Here is a 24,918-nt window from a genome sequence, read left to right on the forward strand (position 1 = left end):
TGTAACTTGGGGGTAACAGCTTCCCAATGCCCCTTAGTGTTACCCTCAGCACCGACACTCACACAGTAACTGGGGGTTACTGCTTCCCAATGTCCCTCAGCGTTATCCTCAGCACCTACACTCACACAGTAACTGGGGGGGGTAACAGCTTCCCAATGCCCTTCAGTGATACCCTCAGCACCTACACTCACACAGTAACTGGGGGGGTAACAGCTTCCCAATGTCCCTCAGTGTTACCCTCAGCACCTACACTCACACAGTAACTGGGGGGTAACAGCTGCCCAATGTCCGTCAGCGTTACCCTCAGCACCGACACTCACACTGTAACTGGGGGGCAACAGCTTCCCAGTGTCCCTCAGTGTTACCCTCATACATACACTCACACAGTAACTGGGGGGGTGTGGGGGGTAACAGCTTCCCAATGTCTCTCAGTGTTACCCTCAGCACCTACACTCACACAGTAACTGGGGGTAACAGCTTCCCAATGCCCCTCAGTGTTACCCTCAGTGCCAACACTCACACAGTAACTGCGGGGTAACAGCTTCCCAATGTGCCTCAGTGTTCCCCTCAGCACCTACACTCACACAGTAATTGGGGGGTAACAGCTGCCCAATGTCCCTCAGCTTTACCCTCAGCACCTACACTCACACAGTAACTGTGGGGTAACTGCTTCCTAATGTCCCTCAGCGTTACCCTCAGCACCTACACTCACACATTAACTGGGGGGGGCGTGGGGGGTAACAGCTTCCCAATGTCCCTCAGCGTTACCCTCAGCAACTACACTCACACAGAAACTGGGGTAACAGCTTCCCAATGCCCCTCAGTGTTACCCTCAGCACCTACACTCACACAGTAACTGGGGTGGTAACAGCTTCCCAATGTCCCTCAGTTTTACCCTCAGCACCTACACTCACACAGTAACTGGGGGGTAACAGCTTCCCAATGCCCCTCAGTGTTACCCTCAGCACCGACACTCACACAGTAACTGGGGGTTACTGCTTCCCAATATCCCTCAGTGTTACTCTCAGTATCAACACTCACACAGTAACTGGGGGGGTAACAGCTTCCCAATGTCCCTCAGTGTTACCCTCAGCACCTACACTCACACAGTAACTGGGGTGGTAACAGCTTCCCAATGCCCTTCAGTTTTACCCTCAGCACCTACACTCACACAGTAACTGGGGGGTAACAGCTTCCCAATGCCCCTCAGTGTTACCCTCAGCACCTACACTCACACAGTAACTGGGGGGTAAGTGCTTCCCAATGTCCCTCAGTGTTACCCTCAGCACCTACACTCACACAGTAACTGGGGGGTAAGTGCTTCCCAATGTCCCTCAGTGTTACACTCAGCACCTACACTCACACAGTAACTGAGGAGGGGTGGGGGGTAACAGCTTCCCAATGTCCCTCAGTGTTACCCTCAGCACCTACACTCACACAGTAACTGGGGGGTAACAGCTTCCCAATGTGCCTCAGTGTTACCCTCAGCACCTACACTCACACTGTAACTGAGGGGGGGGTGGGGGTTAACAGCTTCACAATGTCTCTCAGTGTTACCCTCAGCACCTACACTCACACAGTAACTGGGGGGCAACAGCTTCCCAATGTCCCTCAGTGTTACCCTCAGCACCTACACTCACACAGTAACTGGGGGGTAAGTGCTTCCCAATGTCCCTCAGTGTTACACTCAGCACCTACACTCACACAGTAACTGAGGGGGGGTGGGGGGTAACAGCTTCCCAATGTCTCTCAGTGTTACCCTCAGCACCTACACTCACACAGTAACTGGGGTAACAGTTTCCCAATGCCCCTCAGTGTTACCTTCAGCACCTACACTCACACAGTAACTGTGGGGTAACAGCTTCCCAATGTCCCTCAGCGTTACCCTCAGCACCGACACTCACACAGTAACTGTGGGGTAACAGCTTCCCAATGTCCCTCAGTGTTACCCTCAGCACCTACACTCACACAGTAACTGGGGGGTAAGTGCTTCCCAATGTCCCTCAGTGTTACACTCAGCACCTACACTCACACAGTAACTGAGGGGGGGTGGGGGGTAACAGCTTCCCAATGTCTCTCAGTGTTACCCTCAGCACCTACACTCACACAGTAACTGGGGTAACAGTTTCCCAATGCCCCTCAGTGTTACCTTCAGCACCTACACTCACACAGTAACAGGGTGGTAACAGCTTCCCAATGTCCCTCAGCGTTACCCTCAGCACCTACACTCACACAGTAACTGGGGGGTAACAGCTTCCCAATGTCCCTCAGCGTTACCCTCAGCACCTACACTCACACAGTAACTGTGGGGTAACAGCTTCCCAATGTCCCTCAGCGTTACCCTCAGCACCGACACTCACACAGTAACTGTGGGGTAACAGCTTCCCAATGTCCCTCAGCGTTACCCTCAGCACCTACACTCACACAGTAACTGTGGGGTAACAGTTTCCCAATGTCCCTCAGCGTTACCCTCAGTTCCAACACTCACACAGTAACTGCGGGGTAACAGCTTCCCCATGTGCCTCAGTGTTACCCTCAGCACCTACACTCACACAGTAATTGGGGGGTAACAGCTGCCCAATGTCCCTCAGCGTTACCCTCAGCACCTACACTCACACAGTAACTGTGGGGTAACTGCTTCGTAATGTCCCTCAGCGTTACCCTCAGCACCTACACTCACACATTAACTGGGGGGGGCGTGGGGGGTTACAGCTTCCCAATGTCCCTCAGCGTTACCCTCAGCAACTACACTCACACTGTAACTTGGGGGTAACAGCTTCCCAATGTCCCTCAGTGTTACCCTCAGCACCTACACTCACACAGTAACTGGGGGGTAACAGCTTCCCAATGCCCCTCAGTGTTACCCTCAGCACCGACACTCACACAGTAACTGGGGGTTACTGCTTCCCAATATCCCTCAGTGTTACTCTCAGTATCAACACTCACACAGTAACTGGGGGGGTAACAGCTTCCCAATGTCCCTCAGTGTTACCCTCAGCACCTACACTCACACAGTAACTGGGGTGGTAACAGCTTCCCAATGCCCTTCAGTTTTACCCTCAGCACCTACACTCACACAGTAACTGGGGGGTAACAGCTTCCCAATGCCCCTCAGTGTTACCCTCAGCACCTACACTCACACAGTAACTGGGGGGTAAGTGCTTCCCAATGTCCCTCAGTGTTACCCTCAGCACCTACACTCACACAGTAACTGGGGGGTAAGTGCTTCCCAATGTCCCTCAGTGTTACACTCAGCACCTACACTCACACAGTAACTGAGGAGGGGTGGGGGGTAACAGCTTCCCAATGTCCCTCAGTGTTACCCTCAGCACCTACACTCACACAGTAACTGGGGGGTAACAGCTTCCCAATGTGCCTCAGTGTTACCCTCAGCACCTACACTCACACTGTAACTGAGGGGGGGGTGGGGGTTAACAGCTTCACAATGTCTCTCAGTGTTACCCTCAGCACCTACACTCACACAGTAACTGGGGGGCAACAGCTTCCCAATGTCCCTCAGTGTTACCCTCAGCACCTACACTCACACAGTAACTGGGGGGTAAGTGCTTCCCAATGTCCCTCAGTGTTACACTCAGCACCTACACTCACACAGTAACTGAGGGGGGGTGGGGGGTAACAGCTTCCCAATGTCTCTCAGTGTTACCCTCAGCACCTACACTCACACAGTAACTGGGGTAACAGTTTCCCAATGCCCCTCAGTGTTACCTTCAGCACCTACACTCACACAGTAACTGTGGGGTAACAGCTTCCCAATGTCCCTCAGCGTTACCCTCAGCACCGACACTCACACAGTAACTGTGGGGTAACAGCTTCCCAATGTCCCTCAGTGTTACCCTCAGCACCTACACTCACACAGTAACTGGGGGGTAAGTGCTTCCCAATGTCCCTCAGTGTTACACTCAGCACCTACACTCACACAGTAACTGAGGGGGGGTGGGGGGTAACAGCTTCCCAATGTCTCTCAGTGTTACCCTCAGCACCTACACTCACACAGTAACTGGGGTAACAGTTTCCCAATGCCCCTCAGTGTTACCTTCAGCACCTACACTCACACAGTAACAGGGTGGTAACAGCTTCCCAATGTCCCTCAGCGTTACCCTCAGCACCTACACTCACACAGTAACTGGGGGGTAACAGCTTCCCAATGTCCCTCAGCGTTACCCTCAGCACCTACACTCACACAGTAACTGTGGGGTAACAGCTTCCCAATGTCCCTCAGCGTTACCCTCAGCACCGACACTCACACAGTAACTGTGGGGTAACAGCTTCCCAATGTCCCTCAGCGTTACCCTCAGCACCTACACTCACACAGTAACTGTGGGGTAACAGTTTCCCAATGTCCCTCAGCGTTACCCTCAGTTCCAACACTCACACAGTAACTGCGGGGTAACAGCTTCCCCATGTGCCTCAGTGTTACCCTCAGCACCTACACTCACACAGTAATTGGGGGGTAACAGCTGCCCAATGTCCCTCAGCGTTACCCTCAGCACCTACACTCACACAGTAACTGTGGGGTAACTGCTTCGTAATGTCCCTCAGCGTTACCCTCAGCACCTACACTCACACATTAACTGGGGGGGGCGTGGGGGGTTACAGCTTCCCAATGTCCCTCAGCGTTACCCTCAGCAACTACACTCACACTGTAACTTGGGGGTAACAGCTTCCCAATGTCCCTCTGTGTTACCCTCAGCACCTACACTCACACAGTAACTGGAGGGTAACAGCTTCCCAATGTCCCTCAGTGTTACCCTCAGCACCTACACTCACACAGTATCTGGGGTAACAGCTTCCCAATGTCCCTCAGTGTTACCCTCAGCACCTACACTCACACAGTAACTGGGGGGTAACAGCTTCCCAATGCCCCTTTGTGTTACCCTCAGCACCGACACTCACACAGTAACTGGGGGTTACTGCTTCCCAATGTCCCTCAGCGTTATCCTCAGCACCTACACTCACACAGTAACTGGGGGGGGTAACAGCTTCCCAATGCCCTTCAGTGATACCCTCAGCACCTACACTCACACAGTAACTGGGGGGGTAACAGCTTCCCAATGTCCCTCAGTGTTACCCTCAGCACCTACACTCACACAGTAACTGGGGGAGTAACAGCTTCCCAGTGTCCCTCAGTGTTACCCTCATACATACACTCACACAGTAACTGGGGGGGTGTGGGGGGTAACAGCTTCCCAATGTCTCTCAGTGTTACCCTCAGCACCTACACTCACACAGTAACTGGGGGTAACAGCTTCCCAATGCCCCTCAGTGTTACCCTCAGTGCCAACACTCACACAGTAACTGCGGGGTAACAGCTTCCCAATGTGCCTCAGTGTTACCCTCAGCACCTACACTCACACAGTAATTGGGGGGTAACAGCTGCCCAATGTCCCTCAGCTTTACCCTCAGCACCTACACTCACACAGTAACTGTGGGGTAACTGCTTCCTAATGTCCCTCAGCGTTACCCTCAGCACCTACACTCACACATTAACTGGGGGGGGCGTGGGGGGTAACAGCTTCCCAATGTCCCACAGCGTTACCCTCAGCAACTACACTCACACAGAAACTGGGGTAACAGCTTCCCAATGCCCCTCAGTGTTACCCTCAGCACCTACACTCACACAGTAACTGGGGTGGTAACAGCTTCCCAATGTCCCTCAGTTTTACCCTCAGCACCTACACTCACACAGTAACTGGGGGGTAACAGCTTCCCAATGCCCCTCAGTGTTACCCTCAGCACCGATACTCACACAGTAACTGGGGGTTACTGCTTCCCAATATCCCTCAGTGTTACTCTCAGTATCAACACTCACACAGTAACTGGGGGGGTAACAGCTTCCCAATGTCCCTCAGTGTTACCCTCAGCACCTACACTCACACAGTAACTGGGGGAGTAACAGCTTCCCAATGTCCCTCAGTGTTACCCTCAGCACCTACACTCACACAGTAACTGGGGGGTAACAGCTTCCCAATGTGCCTCAGCGTTACCCTCAGCACCTACACTCACACAGTAACTGGGGGGTAACAGCTTCCCAATGTCCCTCAGTGTTCCCCTCAGCACCTACACTCACACAGTAACTGTGGGGTAACGGCTTCTCAACGTCCCTCAGTGTTAACCTCAGCACCTACACTCACACAGTAACTGGGGTAACAGTTTCCCAATGTCCCTCAGAGTTGCCCTCAGCACCTACACTCACACAGTAACTGGGGGGTTACAGCTTCGCAATGTCCCTCAGCGTTATCCTCAGCACCGACACTCACACAGTAACTGGGGGGTAACAGCTTCCCAATGTCCCTCAGTGATACCCTCAGCACCGACACTCACACAGTAACTGGGGGGTAACAGCTTCCCAATGCCCATCAGTGTTACCCTCAGCACCTACACTCACACAGTAACTGGGGGGGTAACAGCTTCCCAATGCCCCTCAGTGATACCCTCAGCACCGACACTCACACAGTAACTGGGGGTGGGGGGGTAACAGCTTCCCAATGTCCCTCAGTGTTACTCTCAGCACCTACACTCACACAGTAACTGGAGGGTAACAGCTTCCCAACGTCCCTCAGCGTTCCCCTCAGCACCTACACTCACTCAGTAACTGGGGGTTAACAGCTTCCCAATGTCCCTCAGTGTTACCCTCAGCACCTACACTCACACAGTACCTGGGGGAGTAACAGCTTCCCAATGTCCCTCAGTGTTACCCTCAGCACCTACACTCACACAGTAACTGGGGGGTAACAGCTTCCCAATGCCCCTCAGTGTTTCCCTCAGCACCGACACTCACACAGTAACTGGGGGAGTAACAGCTTCCCAATGTCCCTCAGTGTTACCCTCAGCACCTACACTCACACAGTAACTGGGGGGTAACAGCTTCCCAATGTCCCTCAGTGTTACCCTCAGCACCTACACTCACACAGTAACTGGGGGGTAACAGCTTCCCAATGTCCCTCAGCGTTACCCTCAGCACCTACACTCACACAGTAACTGGGGGGTAACAGCTTCCCAATGTCCCTCAGTGTTCCCCTCAGCACCGACACTCATACAGTAACTGGGGGGTAACAGCTTCCCAATGTCCCTCAGTGTTACCCTCAGCACCTACACTCACACAGTAACTGTGGGGTAACGGCTTCTCAACTTCCCTCAGTGTTAACCTCAGCACCTACACTCACACAGTAACTGGGGTAACAGTTTCCCAATGTCCCTCAGTGTTACCCTCAGCACCTACACTCACACAGTAACTGGGGGGGTAACAGCTTCCCAATGCCCCTCAGTGATACCCTCAGCACCTACACTCACACAGTAACTGGGGGTGGGGGGGTGAGGGGGTAACAGCTTCCCAATGTCCCTCAGTGTTACTCTCAGCACCTACACTCACACAGTAACTGGAGGGTAACAGCTTCCCAAAGTCCCTCAGCGTTACCCTCAGCACCTACACTCACTCAGTAACTTGGGGTTAACAGCTTCCCAATGTCCCTCAGCGTTACCCTCAGCACCTACACTCACACAGTAACTGGGGGGTAACAGCTTCCCAATGTCCCTCAGTGTTCCCCTCAGCACCGACACTCATACAGTAACTGGGGGGTAACAGCTTCCCAATGTCCCTCAGTGTTACCCTCAGCACCTACACTCACACAGTAACTGTGGGGTAACGGCTTCTCAACTTCCCTCAGTGTTAACCTCAGCACCTACACTCACACAGTAACTGGGGTAACAGTTTCCCAATGTCCCTCAGTGTTACCCTCAGCACCTACACTCACACAGTAACTGGGGGGGTAACAGCTTCCCAATGCCCCTCAGTGATACCCTCAGCACCTACACTCACACAGTAACTGGGGGTGGGGGGGTGAGGGGGTAACAGCTTCCCAAAGTCCCTCAGCGTTACCCTCAGCACCTACACTCACTCAGTAACTTGGGGTTAACAGCTTCCCAATGTCCCTCAGTGTTACCCTCAGCATTTACACTCACACAGTAACTGGGGGGTAACAGTTTCCCAATGTCACTCAATGTTACCCTCAGCACCTACTCTAATACAGTAACTGGGGGTGTAACAGCTTCCCAATGTCCCTCAGTGTTACTCTCAGCACCAACACTCACACTGTAACTGAGGGGGTGGTGGGGGTTAACAGCTTCACAATGTCTCTCAGTGTTACCCTCAGCACCTACACTCACACAGTAACTGAGGGGGGGTGGGGGGTAACAGCTGCCCAATGTCCCTCAGCGTTACCCTCATCACCTACACTCACACAGTAACTGGGGGGTAACAGCTTCCCAATGCCCTTCAGTGATACCCTCAGCACCTACACTCACACAGTAACTGGGGGGTAACAGCTTCCCAATGCCCTTCAGTGATACCCTCAGCACCTACACTCACACAGTAACTGGGGGGTAACAGCTTCCCAATGCCCTTCAGTGATACCCTCAGCACCTACACTCACACAGTAACTGGGGGGTAACAGCTTCCCAATGCCCTTCAGTGATACCCTCAGCACCTACACTCACACAGTAACTGGGGGGTAACAGCTTCCCAATGTCCCTCAGTGTTACTCTCAGCACCTACACTCACACAGTAACTCTGGGGTAACAGCTTCCCAATGTCCCTCAGTGTTACCCTCAGCACCTACACTCACACAGTAACTGGGGGGGTAACAGCTTCCCAATGTCCCTCAGTGTTACTCTCAGTACCGACACTCACACAGTAACTGGGGGGTAACAGCTTCCCAATGTCCCTCAGTGTTACCCTCAGCACCTACACCCACACAGTAACTGGGGGAGTAACAGCTTCCCAATGTCCCTCAGTGTTACTCTCAGTACCGACACTCACACAGTAACTGGGGGGTAACAGCTTCCTAATGTCCCTCAGTGTTACCTTCAGCACCAACACTCACACAGTAACTGGGGGGTAACAGCTTCCCAATGTCCCTCAGTGTTACCCTAAGCACCTACACTCACACAGTAACTGGGGGGGTAACAGCTTCCCAATGTCCCTCAGTGTTACTCTCAGCACCTACACTCACACAGTAACTCTGGGGTAACAGCTTCCCAATGTCCCTCAGTTTTACCCTCAGCACCTACACTCACACAGTAACTGGGGTAACAGTTTCCCAATGTCCCTCAGTGTTACCCTCAGCACCAACACTCACACAGTAACTGGGGGGTAACAGCTTCCCAATGACCCTCAGTGGTACCCTCAGCACCTACACTCACACAGTAACTGCGGGGTAACGGCTTCCCAATGTCCCTCAGTGTTACCCTAAGCACCTACACACACACAGTAACTGGGGGGTAACAGTTTCCCAGTGTCCCTCAGTGTTACCCTCAGCACCTACACTCACACAGTAACTGGGGGGTAACAGTTTCCCAGTGTCCCTCAGTGTTACCCTCAGCACCCACACTCACACAGTAACTGGGGGGTTACAGCTTCGCAATGTCCCTCAGCGTTATCCTCAGCACCTATACTCACACAGTAACTGGGGGGGGTAACAGCTTCCCAATGCCCTTCAGTGATACCCTCAGCACCAACACTCACACAGTAACTGGGGGGGTAACAGGTTCCCAATGTCCCTCAGTGTTACCCTCAGCACCTACACTCACACAGTAACTGGGGGGGGTAACAGCTTCCCAATGTCCCTCAGCGTTAACCTGAGCACCTACACTCACACAGTAACTGGGGGGGGTAACAGCTTCCCAATGTCCCTCAGCGTTAACCTGAGCACCTACACTCACACAGTAACTGGGGGGTGACAGTTTCCCAATGTCCCTCAGTGTTACCCTCAGGACCTACTCTAATACAGTAACTGGGGGTGTAACAGCTTCCCAGTGTCCCTCAGCGTTACCCTCAGCACCCACACTCACACAGTAACTGGGGGGTTACAGCTTCGCAATGTCCCTCAGCGTTATCCTCAGCACCTACACTCACACAGTAACTGGGGGGTAACAGCTTCCCAATGCCCTTCAGTGATACCCTCAGCACCAACACTCACACAGTAACTGGGGGTTACAGCTTCCCAATGTCCCTCAGTGTTACTCTCAGCACCTACACTCACACAGTAACTGGGGGGGGTAACAGCTTCCCAATGTCCCTCAGTGTTACTCTCAGCACCTTCACTCACACAGTAACTGGGGGGTAACAGCTTCCCAATGTCCCTCAGTGTTACCCTCAGCACCTACACTCACACAGTAACTGAGGGGTAACAGCTTCCCAATGTTCCTCAGCGTTAACCTCAGCACCTACACTCACACAGTAACTGGGGGGTAACAGCTTCCCAATGTCCCTCAGTGTTACCCTCAGCACCTACACTCACACTGTAACTGGGGGGTAAGTGCTTCCCAATGTCACTCAGTGTTACACTCAGCACCTACACTCACACAGTAACTGAGGGGGGGTGGGGGGTAACAGCTTCCCAATGTCTCTCAGTGTTACCCTCAGCACCTACACTCACACAGTAACTGGGGGTAACAGCTTCCCAATGCCCCTCAGTGTTACCTTCAGCACCTACACTCACACAGTAACTGCGGGGTAACAGCTTCCCAATGTCCCTCAGCGTTACCCTCAGCACCTACACTCACACAGTAACTGTGGGGTAACAGCTTCCCAATGTCCCTCAGCGTTACCCTCAGCACCGACACTCACACAGTAACTGCGGGGTAACAGCTTCCCAATGTGCCTCAGTGTTACCCTCAGCACCTACACTCACACAGTAACTGGGGGGTAACTGCTTCCTAATGTCCCTCAGCGTTACCCTCAGCACCTACACTCACACATTAACTGGGGGGGGCGTGGGGGGTAACAGCTTCCCAATGTCCCTCAGCGTTACCCTCAGCAACTACACTCACACTGTAACTTGGGGGTAACAGCTTCCCAATGTCCCTCTGTGTTACCCTCAGCACCTACACTCACACAGTAACTCGAGGGTAACAGCTTCCCAATGTCCCTCAGTGTAACCCTCAGCACCTACACTCACACAGTAACTGGGGTGGTAACAACTTCCCAATGTCCCTCAGTGTTACCCTCAGCACCTACACTCACACAGTAACTGGGGGGTAACAGCTTCCCAATGCCGCTCAGTGTTACCCTCAGCACCGACACTCACACAGTAACTGGGGGTTACTGCTTCCCAATGTCCCTCAGTGTTATCCTCAGCACCTACACTCACACAGTAACTGGGGGGGGTAACAGCTTCCCAATGCCCTTCAGTGATACCCTCAGCACCTACACTCACACATTAACTGGGGGGGTAACAGCTTCCCAATGTCCCTCAGTGTTACCCTCAGCACCTACACTCACACAGTAACTGGGGGGGGTAACAGCTTCCCAATGCCCTTCAGTGATACCCTCAGCACCTACACTCACACAGTAACTGGGGGTTACTGCTTCCCAATGTCCCTCAGTGTTATCCTCAGCACCTACACTCACACAGTAACTGGGGGGGGTAACAGCTTCCCAATGCCCTTCAGTGATACCCTCAGCACCTACACTCACACAGTAACTGGGGGGGTAACAGCTTCCCAATGTCCCTCAGTGTTACCCTCAGCACCTACACTCACACAGTAACTGGGGAGTTACAGCATCCCAATGTCCCTCAGCGTTACCCTCAGCACCTACACTCACACAGTAACTGGGGGGTAACAGCTTCCCAATGTCCCTCAGTGTTACCCTCAGCACCTACACTCACACAGTAACTGGGGTAACAGTTTCCCAATGTCCCTCAGTGTTGCCCTCAGCACCTACACTCACACAGTAACTGGGGTGGCAACAGCTTCCCAATGTCCCTCAGTTTTACCCTCAGCACCTACACTCACACAGTAACTGGGGGGTAACAGCTTCCCAATGCCCCTCAGTTTTACCCTCAGCACCGACACTCACACAGTAACTGGGGGTTACTGCTTCCCAATGTCCCTCAGTGTTACTCTCAGTACCGACACTCACACAGTAACTGGGGGGTAACAGCTTCCCAATGTCCCTCAGTGTTACCCTCAGCACCGACACTCATACAGTAACTGGGGGGGTAACAGCTTCCCAATGTCCCTCAGTGTTACCCTGAGCACCTACACTCACACAGTAACTGGGGGCTAACAGCTTCCAATGTCCCTCAGTGTTACCCTCAGCACCTACACTCACACAGTAACTGGGGAGTAACAGCTTCCCAATGTCCCTCAGTGTTACCCTCAGCACCTACACTCACACAGTAACTGGGGAGTAACAGCTTCCCAATGTCCCTCAGCGTTACCCTCAGCACCTACACTCACACAGTAACTGGGGGGTAACAGCTTCCCAATGTCCCTCAGTGTTACCCTCAGCACCTACACTCACACAGTAACTGGGGTAACAGTTTCCCAATGTCCCTCAGTGTTGCCCTCAGCACCCACACTCACAGAGTAACTGGGGGGTTACAGCTTCGCAATGTCCCTCAGCGTTATCCTCAGCACCAACACTCACACAGTAACTGGGGGGTAACAGCTTCCCAATGCCCTTCAGTGATACCCTCAGCACCTACACTCACACAGTAACTGGGGGGTAACAGCTTCCCAATGCCCTTCAGTGATACTCTCAGCACCTACACTCACACAGTAACTGGAGGGTAACAGCTTCCCAATGCCCCTCAGTGTTACCCTCAGCACCTACACTCACACAGTAACTGGGGGGTAACAGCTTCCCAATGTCCCTCAGTGTTACGCTCAGCACCTACACTCACACAGTAACTGGGGGAGTAACAGCTTCCCAATGTCCCTCAGTGTTACCCTCAGCACCTGCACTCACACAGTAACTGGGGGGGTAACAGCTTCCCAATGTCCCTCAGTGTTACTCTCAGCACCTACACTCACACAGTAACTGGGGGGTAACAGCTTCCCAATGTCCCTCAGTGTTACTCTCAGCACCTGCACTCACACAGTAACTGGAGGGTAACAGCTTCCCAAAGTCCCTCATCGTTACCCTCAGCACCGACACTCATACAGTAACTGGGGTAACAGCTTCCCAATGTCCCTCAGTGTTACCCTCAGCACCTACACTCACACAGTAACTGGGGGGTAACAGCTTCCCAATGTCCCTCAGTGTTACTCTCAGCACCTGCAGTCACACAGTAACTGGGGGGTAACAGCTTCCCAATGTCCCTCAGTGTTATCCTCAGCACCTACACTCACACAGTAACTGGGGGGTAACAGCTTCCCAATGTCCCTCAGTGTTACCCTCAGCACCTACACTCACACAGTAACTGGGGGTTACTGCTTCCCAATGTCCCTCAGTGTTACTCTCAGTACCGACACTCACACAGTAACTGGGGGGTAACAGCTTCCCAATGTCCCTCAGTGTTACCCTCAGCACCGACACTCATACAGTAACTGGGGGGGTAACAGCTTCCCAATGTCCCTCAGTGTTACCCTGAGCACCTACACTCACACAGTAACTGGGGAGTAACAGCTTCCCAATGTCCCTCAGTGTTACCCTCAGCACCTACACTCACACAGTAACTGGGGAGTAACAGCTTCCCAATGTCCCTCAGCGTTACCCTCAGCACCTACACTCACACAGTAACTGGGGGGGTAACAGCTTCCCAATGTCCCTCAGTGTTACCCTCAGCACCTACACTCACACAGCAACTGGGGAGTAACAGCTTCCCAATGTCCCTCAGTGTTACCCTCAGCACCTACACTCACACAGTAACTGGGGAGTAACAGCTTCCCAATGTCCCTCAGTGTTACCCTCAGCACCTACACTCACACAGTAACTGGGGAGTAACAGCTTCCCAATGTCCCTCAGTGTTACCCTCAGCACCTACACTCACACAGTAACTGGGGAGTAACAGCTTCCCAATGTCCCTCAGTGTTACCCTCAGCACCTACACTCACACAGTAACTGGGGGGTAACAGTTTCCCAATGTCCCTCAGTGTTGCCCTCAGCACCTACACTCACACAGTAACTGGGGGGTTACAGCTTCGCAATGTCCCTCAGCGTTATCCTCAGCAGCTACACTCACACAGTAACTGGGGTAACAGTTTCCCAATGTCCCTCAGCGTTACCCTCAGCACCTACACTCACACAGTAACTGGGGGGTAACAGCTTCCCAATGCCCTTCAGTGATACCCTCAGCACCTACACTCACACAGTAACTGGGGGGTAACAGCTTCCCAATGCCCTTCAGTGATACCCTCAGCACCTACACTCACACAGTAACTGGGGGGTAACAGCTTCCCAATGTCCCTCAGTGTTACCCTCAGCACCTACACTCACACAGTAACTGGGGGGTAACAGCTTCCCAATGTCCCTCAGTGATACCCTCAGCACCTACACTCACACAGTAACTGGGGGGTAACAGCTTCCCAATGCCCTTCAGTGATACTCTCAGCACCTACACTCACACAGTAACTGGAGGGTAACAGCTTCCCAAAGTCCCTCATCGTTACCCTCAGCACCTACACTCACACAGTAACTGGAGGGTAACAGCTTCCCAATGCCCCTCAGTGATACCCTCAGCACCTACACCCACACAGTAACTGGGGGGTAACAGCTTCCCAATGTCCCTCAGTGTTACCCTCAGCACCTACACTCACACAGTAACTGGGGGGTAACAGCTTCCCAATGTCCCTCAGTGTTACCCTCAGCACCTACACTCACACAGTAACTGGGGGAGTAACAGCTTCCCAATGTCCCTCAGTGTTACCCTCAGCACCTGCACTCACACAGTAACTGGGGGGGTAACAGCTTCCCAATGTCCCTCAGTGTTCCCCTCAGCACCGACACTCATACAGTAACTGGGGTAACAGCTTCCCAATGTCCCTCAGTGTTACCCTCAGCACCTACACTCACACAGTAACTGGGGGGTAACAGCTTCCCAATGTCCCTCAGTGTTACTCTCAGCACCTGCACTCACACAGTAACTGGAGGGTAACAGCTTCCCAAAGTCCCTCATCGTTACCCTCAGCACCTACACTCACACAGTAACTGGAGGGTAACAGCTTCCCAATGCCCCTCAGTGTTATCCTCAGCACCTACACTCACACAGTAACTGTGTTGTAACAGCTTCCCAATGTCCCTCAGTGTTACCCTCAGCACCTACACTCACACAGTAACTGGGGGGTAACAGCTTCCCAATGCCCCTCAGTGATACCCTCAGCACCTACACTCACACAGTAACTGGGGGGTAACAGCTTCCCAATGCCCCTCAGTGATACCCTCAGCACCTACACTCACACAGTAACTGGGGGGTAACAGCTTCCCAATGCCCCTCAGTGATACCCTCAGCACCTACACTCACACAGTAACTGGGGGGTAACAGCTTCCCAATGTCCCTCAGTGTTACCCTCAGCACCTACACTCACACAGTAACTGGGGGGTAACAGCTTCCCAATGTCCCTCAGTGTTACCCTCAGCACCTACACTCACACAGTAACTGGGGGGTAACAGCTTCCCAATGTCCCTCAGTGTTACCCTCAGCACCTACACTCACACAGTAACTGGGGGGTAACAACTTCCCAATGTCCCTCAGTGTTACCCTCAGCACCTACACTCACACAGTAACTGGGGGGTAACAGCTTCCCAATGCCCCTCAGTGTTACCCTCAGCACCTACACTCACACAGTAACTGGGTGGTAACAGCTTCCCAATGCCCCTCAGTGATACCCTCAGCACCTACACTCATACAGTAACTGGGGGGTAACAGCTTCCCAAAGTCCCTCAGCGTTACCTCAGCACCTACACTCACACAGTAACTGGGGGGTAACAGCTTCCCAATGTCCCTCAGTGTTACCCTCAGCACCTACACTCACACAGTAACTGTGGGGTAACAGCTTCCCAATGTCCCTCAGCGTTACCTCAGCACCTACACTCATACAGTAACTGGGGGATAACAGCTTCCCAATGCCCCTCAGTGTTACTCTCTGCTAAAGGTGGTCCCCAATGGCCTGGGTGACCAGACATTCCGACATTGACCCCCTCCTCCCCCTCGCGTGTCCCTGGACAGTAATGCTGCTGCACTGCACTAATCCCTCAACCCGCGCTCCGTGATACCTACTGAAACATCAGGAGCCCGGTCTCCAGGGTGCACCGGGTTGGAGAATGTTCCGTCAGCTTCCGAAAGAGCTGCTTGGCCTGGTTCTGATATTCCTGCAGGTTCCGCCCTGACTGGAAGGACAAACAACATCACTCACCGACCATTCGCCCCATCCAACACCTGCCTGCCCGTTTTTTAGAGCACTCTAATCCATCCGACCCCACCTCTCCCCTCTCCCCTGCTGCCCCACTCAATCTCCTGAGCCTTGGAAGCTCATTTCCCTTTGAGCCCTGGTCCCATTTCCAATCCTTCAGGGCCGCAGCCTGAAATCCTGAGCCCTCAACGTCTTCAGAACATCGAGGAGGGTGTGCAGGGCTGGCACTTGTCATGGCTTGGGACAATCCCATCAGATTCTCCGCTCCCCTCACTCCGTCCCTCCCCTCTCTGTCCCAGGGAGAATCGATCCCCAGCTTCTCCCACCGAACCCAATGGGTCAAAGCCTCGGAAACATTGCCCAGACAATTGTGTCACTTCCTGCCTCCCAAAGAGCCGTTCAGAACTGGGACCCATCCACTGGCCGTGACTTAACCAGAGTTACACAAGCTCCCTCTAACACCCCCATAATTCGCACTCAACACTTTTGTGGTCTGGGAGATACCACACAGTCAGCTCACTGTCCCTTCACTATACCCTGTGTTTCATACAAAGCCCCCAGTCTTTGGCCCACACATCTCAGCAGCCTCACTACATTCAAATTTCCAATCTGAAGTCCTTCTGGCATCATTTCCTCCCTCCCCATTATCAGTGTGAGCTGGTTGCCTGTCTTCCCCAGGTAATAGAGTCGAGAGTGAGGTGCTGGAGAAGCACAGCAGGTCACGCAGCATCCGAGAAGCAGGAAAATCGGGCAAGAAGCCCTTCCCCAGGTAATAGCCCATTCAGGGGTGGCATGGTGGCTTAGTGGTTAGCACTGCTGCCTCCCAGCGCCAGGGACCCGGGTTCGATTCCAGCCTCGGGCGACTGTCTGTGTGGAGTTTGCACATTCTCCCCGTGTCTGCGTGGGTTTCCTCCGGGTGCTCCGGTTTCCTCCCGCAGTCCAAAGATGTGCAGGTCAGGGTGGATTGGCCGTGGGAAATTGTACACAGTGTTCAGGGACGTGTAGGTTGGGTGCATTAGTCAGGGGTTAATGTAGAGCAATAGGGGAATGGGTCTGGGTTAATTACTCTTCGGAGGGTCAGCGTGGTCTTGTTGGGCCGAAGGGCCTGTTTCCACACTGTAAAGGTTCTATGATAGTCTTCTCCAATATGTCCTGCTTTCTTGTGAGTAACAAATGTTGAAATTATGCTCCAATATTGAGACATTAGACAAATCTGAAATACAATCTGAAACAGAGGCCGGTATGCCACCACCAAGTCCCCCTTTGTTCACACACGGTGAATCCAGGACACTGACCCAGCTCCCTCAGATATGAATCCCAGAGTGAACGGAAGTCCTGACGCTCAGGTCCTGACCTGTCAGCCAGGACTCCCTGACTGGGGCTGGTAATCTGGTCCAGTCAGCACACTCATATTTCAAGTGGTACACCTGGCGGAGCACATTACAGTTACTACAGTATCCTCAGATGAACTTCACAGAGCAGTGTTATTGTACAGTACGTCAGCGTAAGGTTCAGCACCACCAAACACTCCCAGACCAGGGACAGCACGGGGTTAGATACAGAGTAAAGCTCCCTCTACACTGTCCTCCATCAAACACTCCCAGGACAGGGACAGCACGGGGTTAGATACAGAGTAAAGCTCTCTCTACACTGTCCCCCATCAAACACTCCCAGGACAGGGACAGCACGGGGTTAGATACAGAGTAAAGCTCCCTCTACACTGTCTCCATCAAACACTCCCAGCACGGGGTTAGATACAGAGTAAAGCTTACTCTACACTGTCCCCCATCAAACACTCCCAGGACAGGGACAGCATGGGGTTAGATACAGAGTAAAGCTCCCTCTACACTGTCCCCCATCAAACACTCCCAGGACAGGGACAGCACGGGGTGAGATACAGAGTAAAACTCCCTCTACACTGTCCCCATCAAACACTCCCAGGACAGGGACAGCACGGGGTGAGATACAGAGTAAAGCTCCCTCTACACTGTCCCCATCAAACACTCCCAGGGACAGGGACAGCATGGGGTTAGATACAGAGTAAAGCTCCGTCTACACTGTCCCCATCAAACACTCCCAGGATAGGGACAACACGGGGTTAGATACAGAGTAAAGCTCCCTCTACACTGTCCCCATCAAACCCTCCCAGAACAGGGACAGCACGGGGTTAGATACCGGGAAATGCTCCCCAACACTGTGCTGAAATATTTGCAGAGCACATACAACATGGCGAGAGTGCACTCTGCCATTCACTACCCATCACTCTGTGCAACCTGCAGCAGGTGACAGCCAGGCTCTCCAATAGACAGATAGTTGGATCTGTGACAGATTGTGACAATCCTTGCTCAACACCAGGTCTCGTCCGCCCTGAGCAGTTTGCAGTTGACTGTTTGTGTTTATTGAGATTAGAATCTGTTGCGATACAGGTAAACATTGACACAGGGCGAGGGAGTATCAGTGCTTTCCTGACTCTCTGACCAGGCCCACTAGCTGATTACCCTCTCCCTTCTCCCGTGGTAATGTTTACTTCTATTGCAGCACCAGTTGTAGGGACAGGTCTGCAATAAGACATAGAACGTAGAAGAATACAGTGCAGTACAGGCCCTTTGGCCCTCGATGTTGCGCCGATCCAAGCCCACCTAACCAAAGACGTGGAATATTTGGAGTGGACAGAGTTGCTATTACCACCACAAGTGCAGTGGCCTGGTTGTTAGCACTGCTGCCTCCTAGTGCCAGGGAACCGGGTTCGGACCCAGCCTCGGGTGACTGTCTGTGTGCTGCCGAATGGGAAGCTGTGAAATCAATGGGCTGAATTCCCAGCTTCCACACGAGAGGGATTCTACGGTTCCAGATCCTAATGCTCACCAGGTCCAGGAAGACTGGATGGGTAAAGCAATAACATGAGAGTAGCTTATTGAATGTTAGTTGGAGTGGAATTGCGGGGAGAGGAGCGAGGTGAAAGGGGGATTACCACAGAGTTGTAGCAATGTAAACACTGACTCACACACTCATGATAGTGCAGCACACCATCAGTACTGACTCTCTGACACAGATCTAAATACAGATTAATGGATACCTGGGAGTGAGTTACAGACTGGAATCTAATCGAGGGGTTCAGATGGTTTATATACAGAATAATGGATACCTGGGAGTGAGGTACAGACTGGAATCTAATCGAGGGGCTCAGATAGTTTATATACAGAATAATGGATACCTGGGAGTGTGTTACAGACTGGAATCTAATCGAGGGGCTCAGATGGTTTATATACAGAATAATGGATCCCTGGGAGTGAGTTAAAGACTGGAATCTGATCGAGGGGTTCAGATGGTTTATATACAGAATAATGGATACCTGGGAGTGAGTTACAGACTGGAATCTAATCGAGGGGTTCAGATAGTTTATATACAGAATAATGGATACCTGGGAGTGAGTTACAGACTGGAATCTAATCGAGGGGCTCAGATGGTTTATATACAGAATAATGGATCCCTGGGAGTGAGTTAAAGACTGGAATCTGATCGAGGGGTTCAGATGGTTTATATACAGAATAATGGATACCTGGGAGTGAGTTACAGACTGGAATCTAATCGAGGGGTTCAGATGGTTTATATACAGAATAATGGATACCTGGGAGTGTGTTACAGACTGGAATCTAATCGAGGGGTTCAGATGGCTTATATACAGAATAATGGATACCTGGGAGTGAGTTACAGACTGGAATCTAATCGAGGGGTTCAGGTGGTTTATCTACAGAATAATGGATCCCTGGGAGTGTGTTACAGACTGGAATCTAATCGAGGGGCTCAGATGGTTTATATACAGAATAATGGATACCTGGCAGTGAGTTACAGACTGGAATCTAATCGAGGGGTTCAGATGGTTTATATAGAGAATAATGGATACCTGGGGGTGAGTTACAGACTGGAATCTAATCGAGGGGTTCAGATGGTTTATATACAGAATAATGGATCCCTGGGAGTGAGTTACAGACTGGAATCTGATCGAGGGGTTCAGATGGCTTATATACAGATTAATGGATACCTGGGAGTGAGTTCCAGACTGGAATCTAACTGAGGGGTTCAGATAGTTAATGAATGGAATAATGGACTACTGTCCTGCCCCTACCCCTGTGTCCCTTGATGTTTTGAAGACAAAGACCTGTCTTGCGTTTCTGACACATGAGGTAGAGGCAGATGGTTACTCTCTGCTTTGTCACTCTATGAGCTCACGGCTGATCGCTTTGTTTTTCTGAATTCCTATCTATTCCCAAGGACCCTCAGTTCCCTTGCCTGACAGGAATCTTCTTCTGTCTTGAAATCATCCACTCCCATCTCGTGAGGTAAAGAGTTTCAAAGTGGTACAGTCGTATGAAATTCCCTTAATCTCTGCCCTGTAAAGGTGGCTTTCAGCTTAAAGCAGTGTCCTTAGTCCTGGACTTATCCACTTGGAACCACATCCACCTTGTCCAGTACTGAATACCGTTCATCAAGTTGTTCCCCACTTTTCCCAACTCCAGTGGATACAAGCCCGGCCTCATAGAATCTTCACAGGATCCTTTCAGTATAGAAACTGTAGGGTGGCTTGGCCCACACTGCACAGCATCCCACCCACACCAATCTCCCTATCCCTGTATTCCCCATGGCTAATTCCCCTAGCCTGCACGTCCCTGGACACACTGCGCAATTTAGCATGGCCAATTCACCCTGACCTGCACATCTTTGGATTGTGGGAGGAAACCGGAGCACCCGGAGGAAACCCACGCAGACACGGGGAGAATGTGCAAACTCCACACAGTCAGTCGCCCGAGGCTGTGATCGAACCCGGGTCCCTGGTGCTGTGAGGCAGCAGTGCTAACCACCGAGCCACCATGCCACTCTTACAAAGAACAAAGAAGAAAATTTACAGCCCAGGAACAGGCCCTTCGGCCCTCCAAGCCTGTGCCGACCCAAATGTACTGTCTAAACCTGTCGCCCAATTCCTAAGCATCTGTGTCCCTCTGCTCCCCACCGACTCATGCCTCTGTCCAGACGCATCTTAAATGAATCTACCGAGCCTGTCTCTACCACCTCTGTTGGCAACACGTTCCAGACACCCACCACCCTCTGTGTGAAGTACTTGCCGTGTGTATCCCCCTTAAACTTTTCACCTCTCACTTGAAAGCGTGACCTCTCGTTATTGAATCCCTCACCCTGGGGAAAAAGCTTGTCTCTATCCACCCTGTCTATACCCTTCATGATTTTGTAAACCTCACTCAGGTTCCCCCCCTCAATCTCCTTTTTTCTAGTGAAAATAAGCCTAACCTACTCAACCTCTCTTCATAGCCAGCACCTTCCATACCAGGCAACCTCCTCGTAAACCTTCTCTGCACCCTCCCCAAAGCGTCCACATCCTTTTGGTAATGTGGCGAACTGTACACAGTATTCTAAATGCAGCCGAACCAACGTTGTGTACAATTTTAACGTGGTACATGCTCTGGCTGCACCTATTCTCAAAAACCATCTCATTTCAGGTGTCAGTCCAGTTACATCCTTACCATGAGGAGACTGAACTGCACACCGTGTCCTAGCTGTGGTCTCACCAATGCCCACTATAACCGTAGCATGATGTCCTTTTACACTCAAGTCCCCTGGCGTTGTATCAATTCGCCTCACCACGCGTTGGAGCTGGACGCTAACATTTTGCCACTCCGACAGTAGCTCACCCAGGCCCCTCCGCGCCTCAAACTCTGCACTCATTCTCTCACATTTCTGTTTCATGTTCCCTTTCCACTCAAGAGTCTCGGAGGCACGGGATTCCAGAGACCCACCAGCCTCTGAGCGACCAAATTCCTTTTACATCTCGGCGCTGAGTCTGAGAATGCTTCTCCCTAATTCTAAACTTTCCCTCCCCAAGCCAGAGGAAACAAACTTCCCACACCCGTCAGTATCGGTGTTTAAATGAGTCAGAGAAAATCAGAGCAGGGGTAGGCCATTCAGCCCTTTCAGCCTGTTGTGCTATCCCATACAATTGTCTCGCTCAGAGCCCTGTTTCCCCCACCATCCCTGAGGATCACATCGAACTCCTTCTTGAAGGCTTTTGCTTTTCTAGCCTTAGCCGTTCACTCTTCTCGGCCATTTCATCATTCCTTATTGAAGGATCCCTCGATGGAAGGAATTCGTTTGGTGTGCCTGGCACACACCTTTCCGTCAGCGCGGAAACTAAACCTGTAATGGTCCAGAAGTGGTCACGCCGATAAATCGGATTAAGACACACCCGCTGCTTTATACTCAGATCCAAGATGGCTGACTGGTCTTCTCAGTCGCCTGTTCTCCCAGTGCCTTATGGGTGAAGGGCAGCCAAGAGTCTTTCGTCCATCACCTCTCCAAAGTCTGTCACCGTGAAGATACTCTCTGCATTTCTGCTGCTCTGCTCTGCCACGATCTCTCAATCGGCTGGCAGTCGCTCCTCGCAATGCGTATTTCCCAAAGAGTTTTGCAACACCGACGAACGCCATAGAATCCCTACGCTGTGGAAGCAGGCCATTTGGCCCATCGAGTCCACACCGACCCTCCAAAGAGCATCCCACTCAGATGCAAACCATCCCCCCACCCCCCCCCATCCTATCCCTTTAACCCCACATTTCCCATGGCCCTAACCAACACACCTTTGGACTGTGGGAGGAAACCGGAGCACCCGGAGGAAACCCACGCAGGCACGGGGGGAGAATGTGCAAACTCCACACAGTCAGTCGCCCAAGACTGGAATCGAACCTGGGTTCCTGGCATCGTGAGGCAGCAGTGCTCACCACTGAGCCACCGTGCCGCCCACTTGATATTAATAACAGTTGAATCCCCATCCCCATCCTCACAGCACCAGGGACCTGGGTTCAATTCCCGCCTCAGGCGACTGACTGTGTGGAGTTTGCACATTCTCCCCGTGTCTGCGTGGGTTTCCTCCAGGTGCTCCGGTTTCCTCCCACAGTCCAAAGATGTGCAGGTTAGGGTGGATTGGCCGTGATTAATTTCAGCATAGTGACCAGGAATGCGCCGGTGAGGTGGGTTAGCCATGGGAAACGCAGGGTTACAGGGGTGGGGGGGTGGGTTGGGTCTGGGTGAGGTGCCCTTTGGAGGGCCAGTATGGACTCGACAGGCCGATAGGCTTCCGCACCACACGGGAGTCTGTGGGCTGATCCGACACCTGCATTCCTGCCCTTTCCCCTCAATTTCCCTATTGGTCAAGAACCCATCTACCTCATCCTTAAATATACACGAGGGCTCTGTGCACCTTCCCCCCCCCCCGCCCCTCCCCATTCTGACTCTCTCTCACTCCCTCTCTCTGTGAATCCCAAACACTCACAGCCCTCTGACTGAATGAACGCAGAGCTGGGGCACGCTGGCGTGTTGGCACTGCAGGGAGGGTGTGACCCAGCCACAGGTTCCCAGGTGGTATGGGGTGACACAATCCTGGCAAAACAGGCTCACAGCTCCACCTCCTCCCTCCCATTACCCCGGCTCCAGGAGGACATCAACAGGGCATAAGGGACCATTAGCATGCAAACTACCAGATGTGGGACACGTCTGTGTGTGTGTGTGTGTGTGTCTGTGTGTGTGTGTGTGTCTCTGTGTGTGTGTCTCTGTGTGTGTGTCTCTGTGTGTGTGTGTGTGTGTCTCTGTGTCCCTGTGTGTGTGTCTGTGTGTGTGTGTCTCTGTGTCCCTGTGTGTGTGTGTCTGTGTGTGTGTCTCTGTGTGTGTTTCTCTGTGTGTCTCTGTGTCCCTGTGTGTGTGTCTGTGTGTGTGTCTCTGTGTCCCTGTGTGTGTGTGTCTGTGTGTGTGTGTCTCTGTGTCCCTGTGTGTGTGTCTGTGTCCCTGTGTGTGTGTGTCTGTATGTGTCTCTATATGTGTGTGTGTGTCCCTGTGGTCTGCGCGTGTCTCTATATGTGTGTGTGTCCCCCTGTGTGTCCCTGTGTGTCTCTATATGTGTGTATGTGTGTGTGTGTGTGTGTCCCTGTGTGTCTCTATATGTGTGTGTGTGTGTCCCTGTGTGTCTCTATATGTGTGTGTCCCTGTGTGTGTGTGTGTGTGTCTATACTGGGATGCATGCACAGAGCTCATCCCTTTTTCTAACAACAAAAAGGCCCTGCATTAATCTGACTGCCCTTGTATTCCACGCAAACCCAGCCGTGTGTGTTCACAGTCCGTCTGGCTGCTTTGCCCTCAGGGTCTCAGTAGCTGGGGATGGTCAGTGTGAGTGTGTGGGACACACACACACAGACACAGACACAGACAGAGGGGACAGGCTGTCTCACTCCCGGTCTCTGCAGCAGCCCTCCTCCCTCCAGCCAGTCTCCCCTCTCTCCCTCCCTCCCTCTCTCCCCAGCACCTTTACCTGCTCGTTCTCCTGCATGGAAGCGGCCAGGGGTAGCCCATCGGCCACCCGGGCGATCATGGTCATCAGGATCATCTTGCTGTAGGGGCTGAGTGTTGTTAGAGACAGAGACACACACACACACAGAGTTGCTGCTGCTGCTGCAGCTGGAGGGCTGGCTGTGTGTTAGAGCTACACAGAAACAGGGAGGGAGAGAGGGAGCTGCAGCAGCTGGAAGTAAACTCCGAGAGCCCCAGGAGAGAGAGAGGGAGAGGGAGGGAGGGAGAGAGAGGGAGAGGGAGGGAGAGAGAGGGAGAGGGAGGGAGGGAGGGAGGGAGAGGGAGAGAGTGACGTGGCTGTTTCCACACTGCAGCTCCGCGTCAGCACCTTCACCACCCACACCCACACCCCACACACAC

The 24,918-nt window shown here is 52.6% G+C and overlaps 1 protein-coding gene across 1 annotated transcript in view; it reads right to left on the reverse strand.

Moving 5' to 3' along the window:
* Nucleotides 1–24,767, reverse strand: part of LOC148140412 (vesicle-trafficking protein SEC22b-like) — a 54,728-nt gene extending 29,961 nt beyond the window's left edge. Inside the window, exons 1-2 of the mRNA XM_087979342.1 lie at nucleotides 24,521–24,767; nucleotides 16,023–16,132 (exon numbers count right to left, since the gene is read on the reverse strand). Coding sequence (XP_087835468.1) covers nucleotides 16,023–16,132; nucleotides 24,521–24,595 — 185 coding nt within the window. The 5' untranslated portion in view covers nucleotides 24,596–24,767. The remainder of the gene's footprint in view (nucleotides 1–16,022; nucleotides 16,133–24,520) is intronic.
* Between the last annotated feature and the right edge of the window lie 151 nt (nucleotides 24,768–24,918).

The sequence above is a fragment of the Chiloscyllium plagiosum genome, unplaced genomic scaffold (assembly GCF_037043375.1).
Source record: "Chiloscyllium plagiosum isolate Xiang-an unplaced genomic scaffold, Cpla_swu_hap1 HiC_scaffold_35, whole genome shotgun sequence".
Classification (NCBI taxonomy): domain Eukaryota; kingdom Metazoa; phylum Chordata; class Chondrichthyes; order Orectolobiformes; family Hemiscylliidae; genus Chiloscyllium; species Chiloscyllium plagiosum.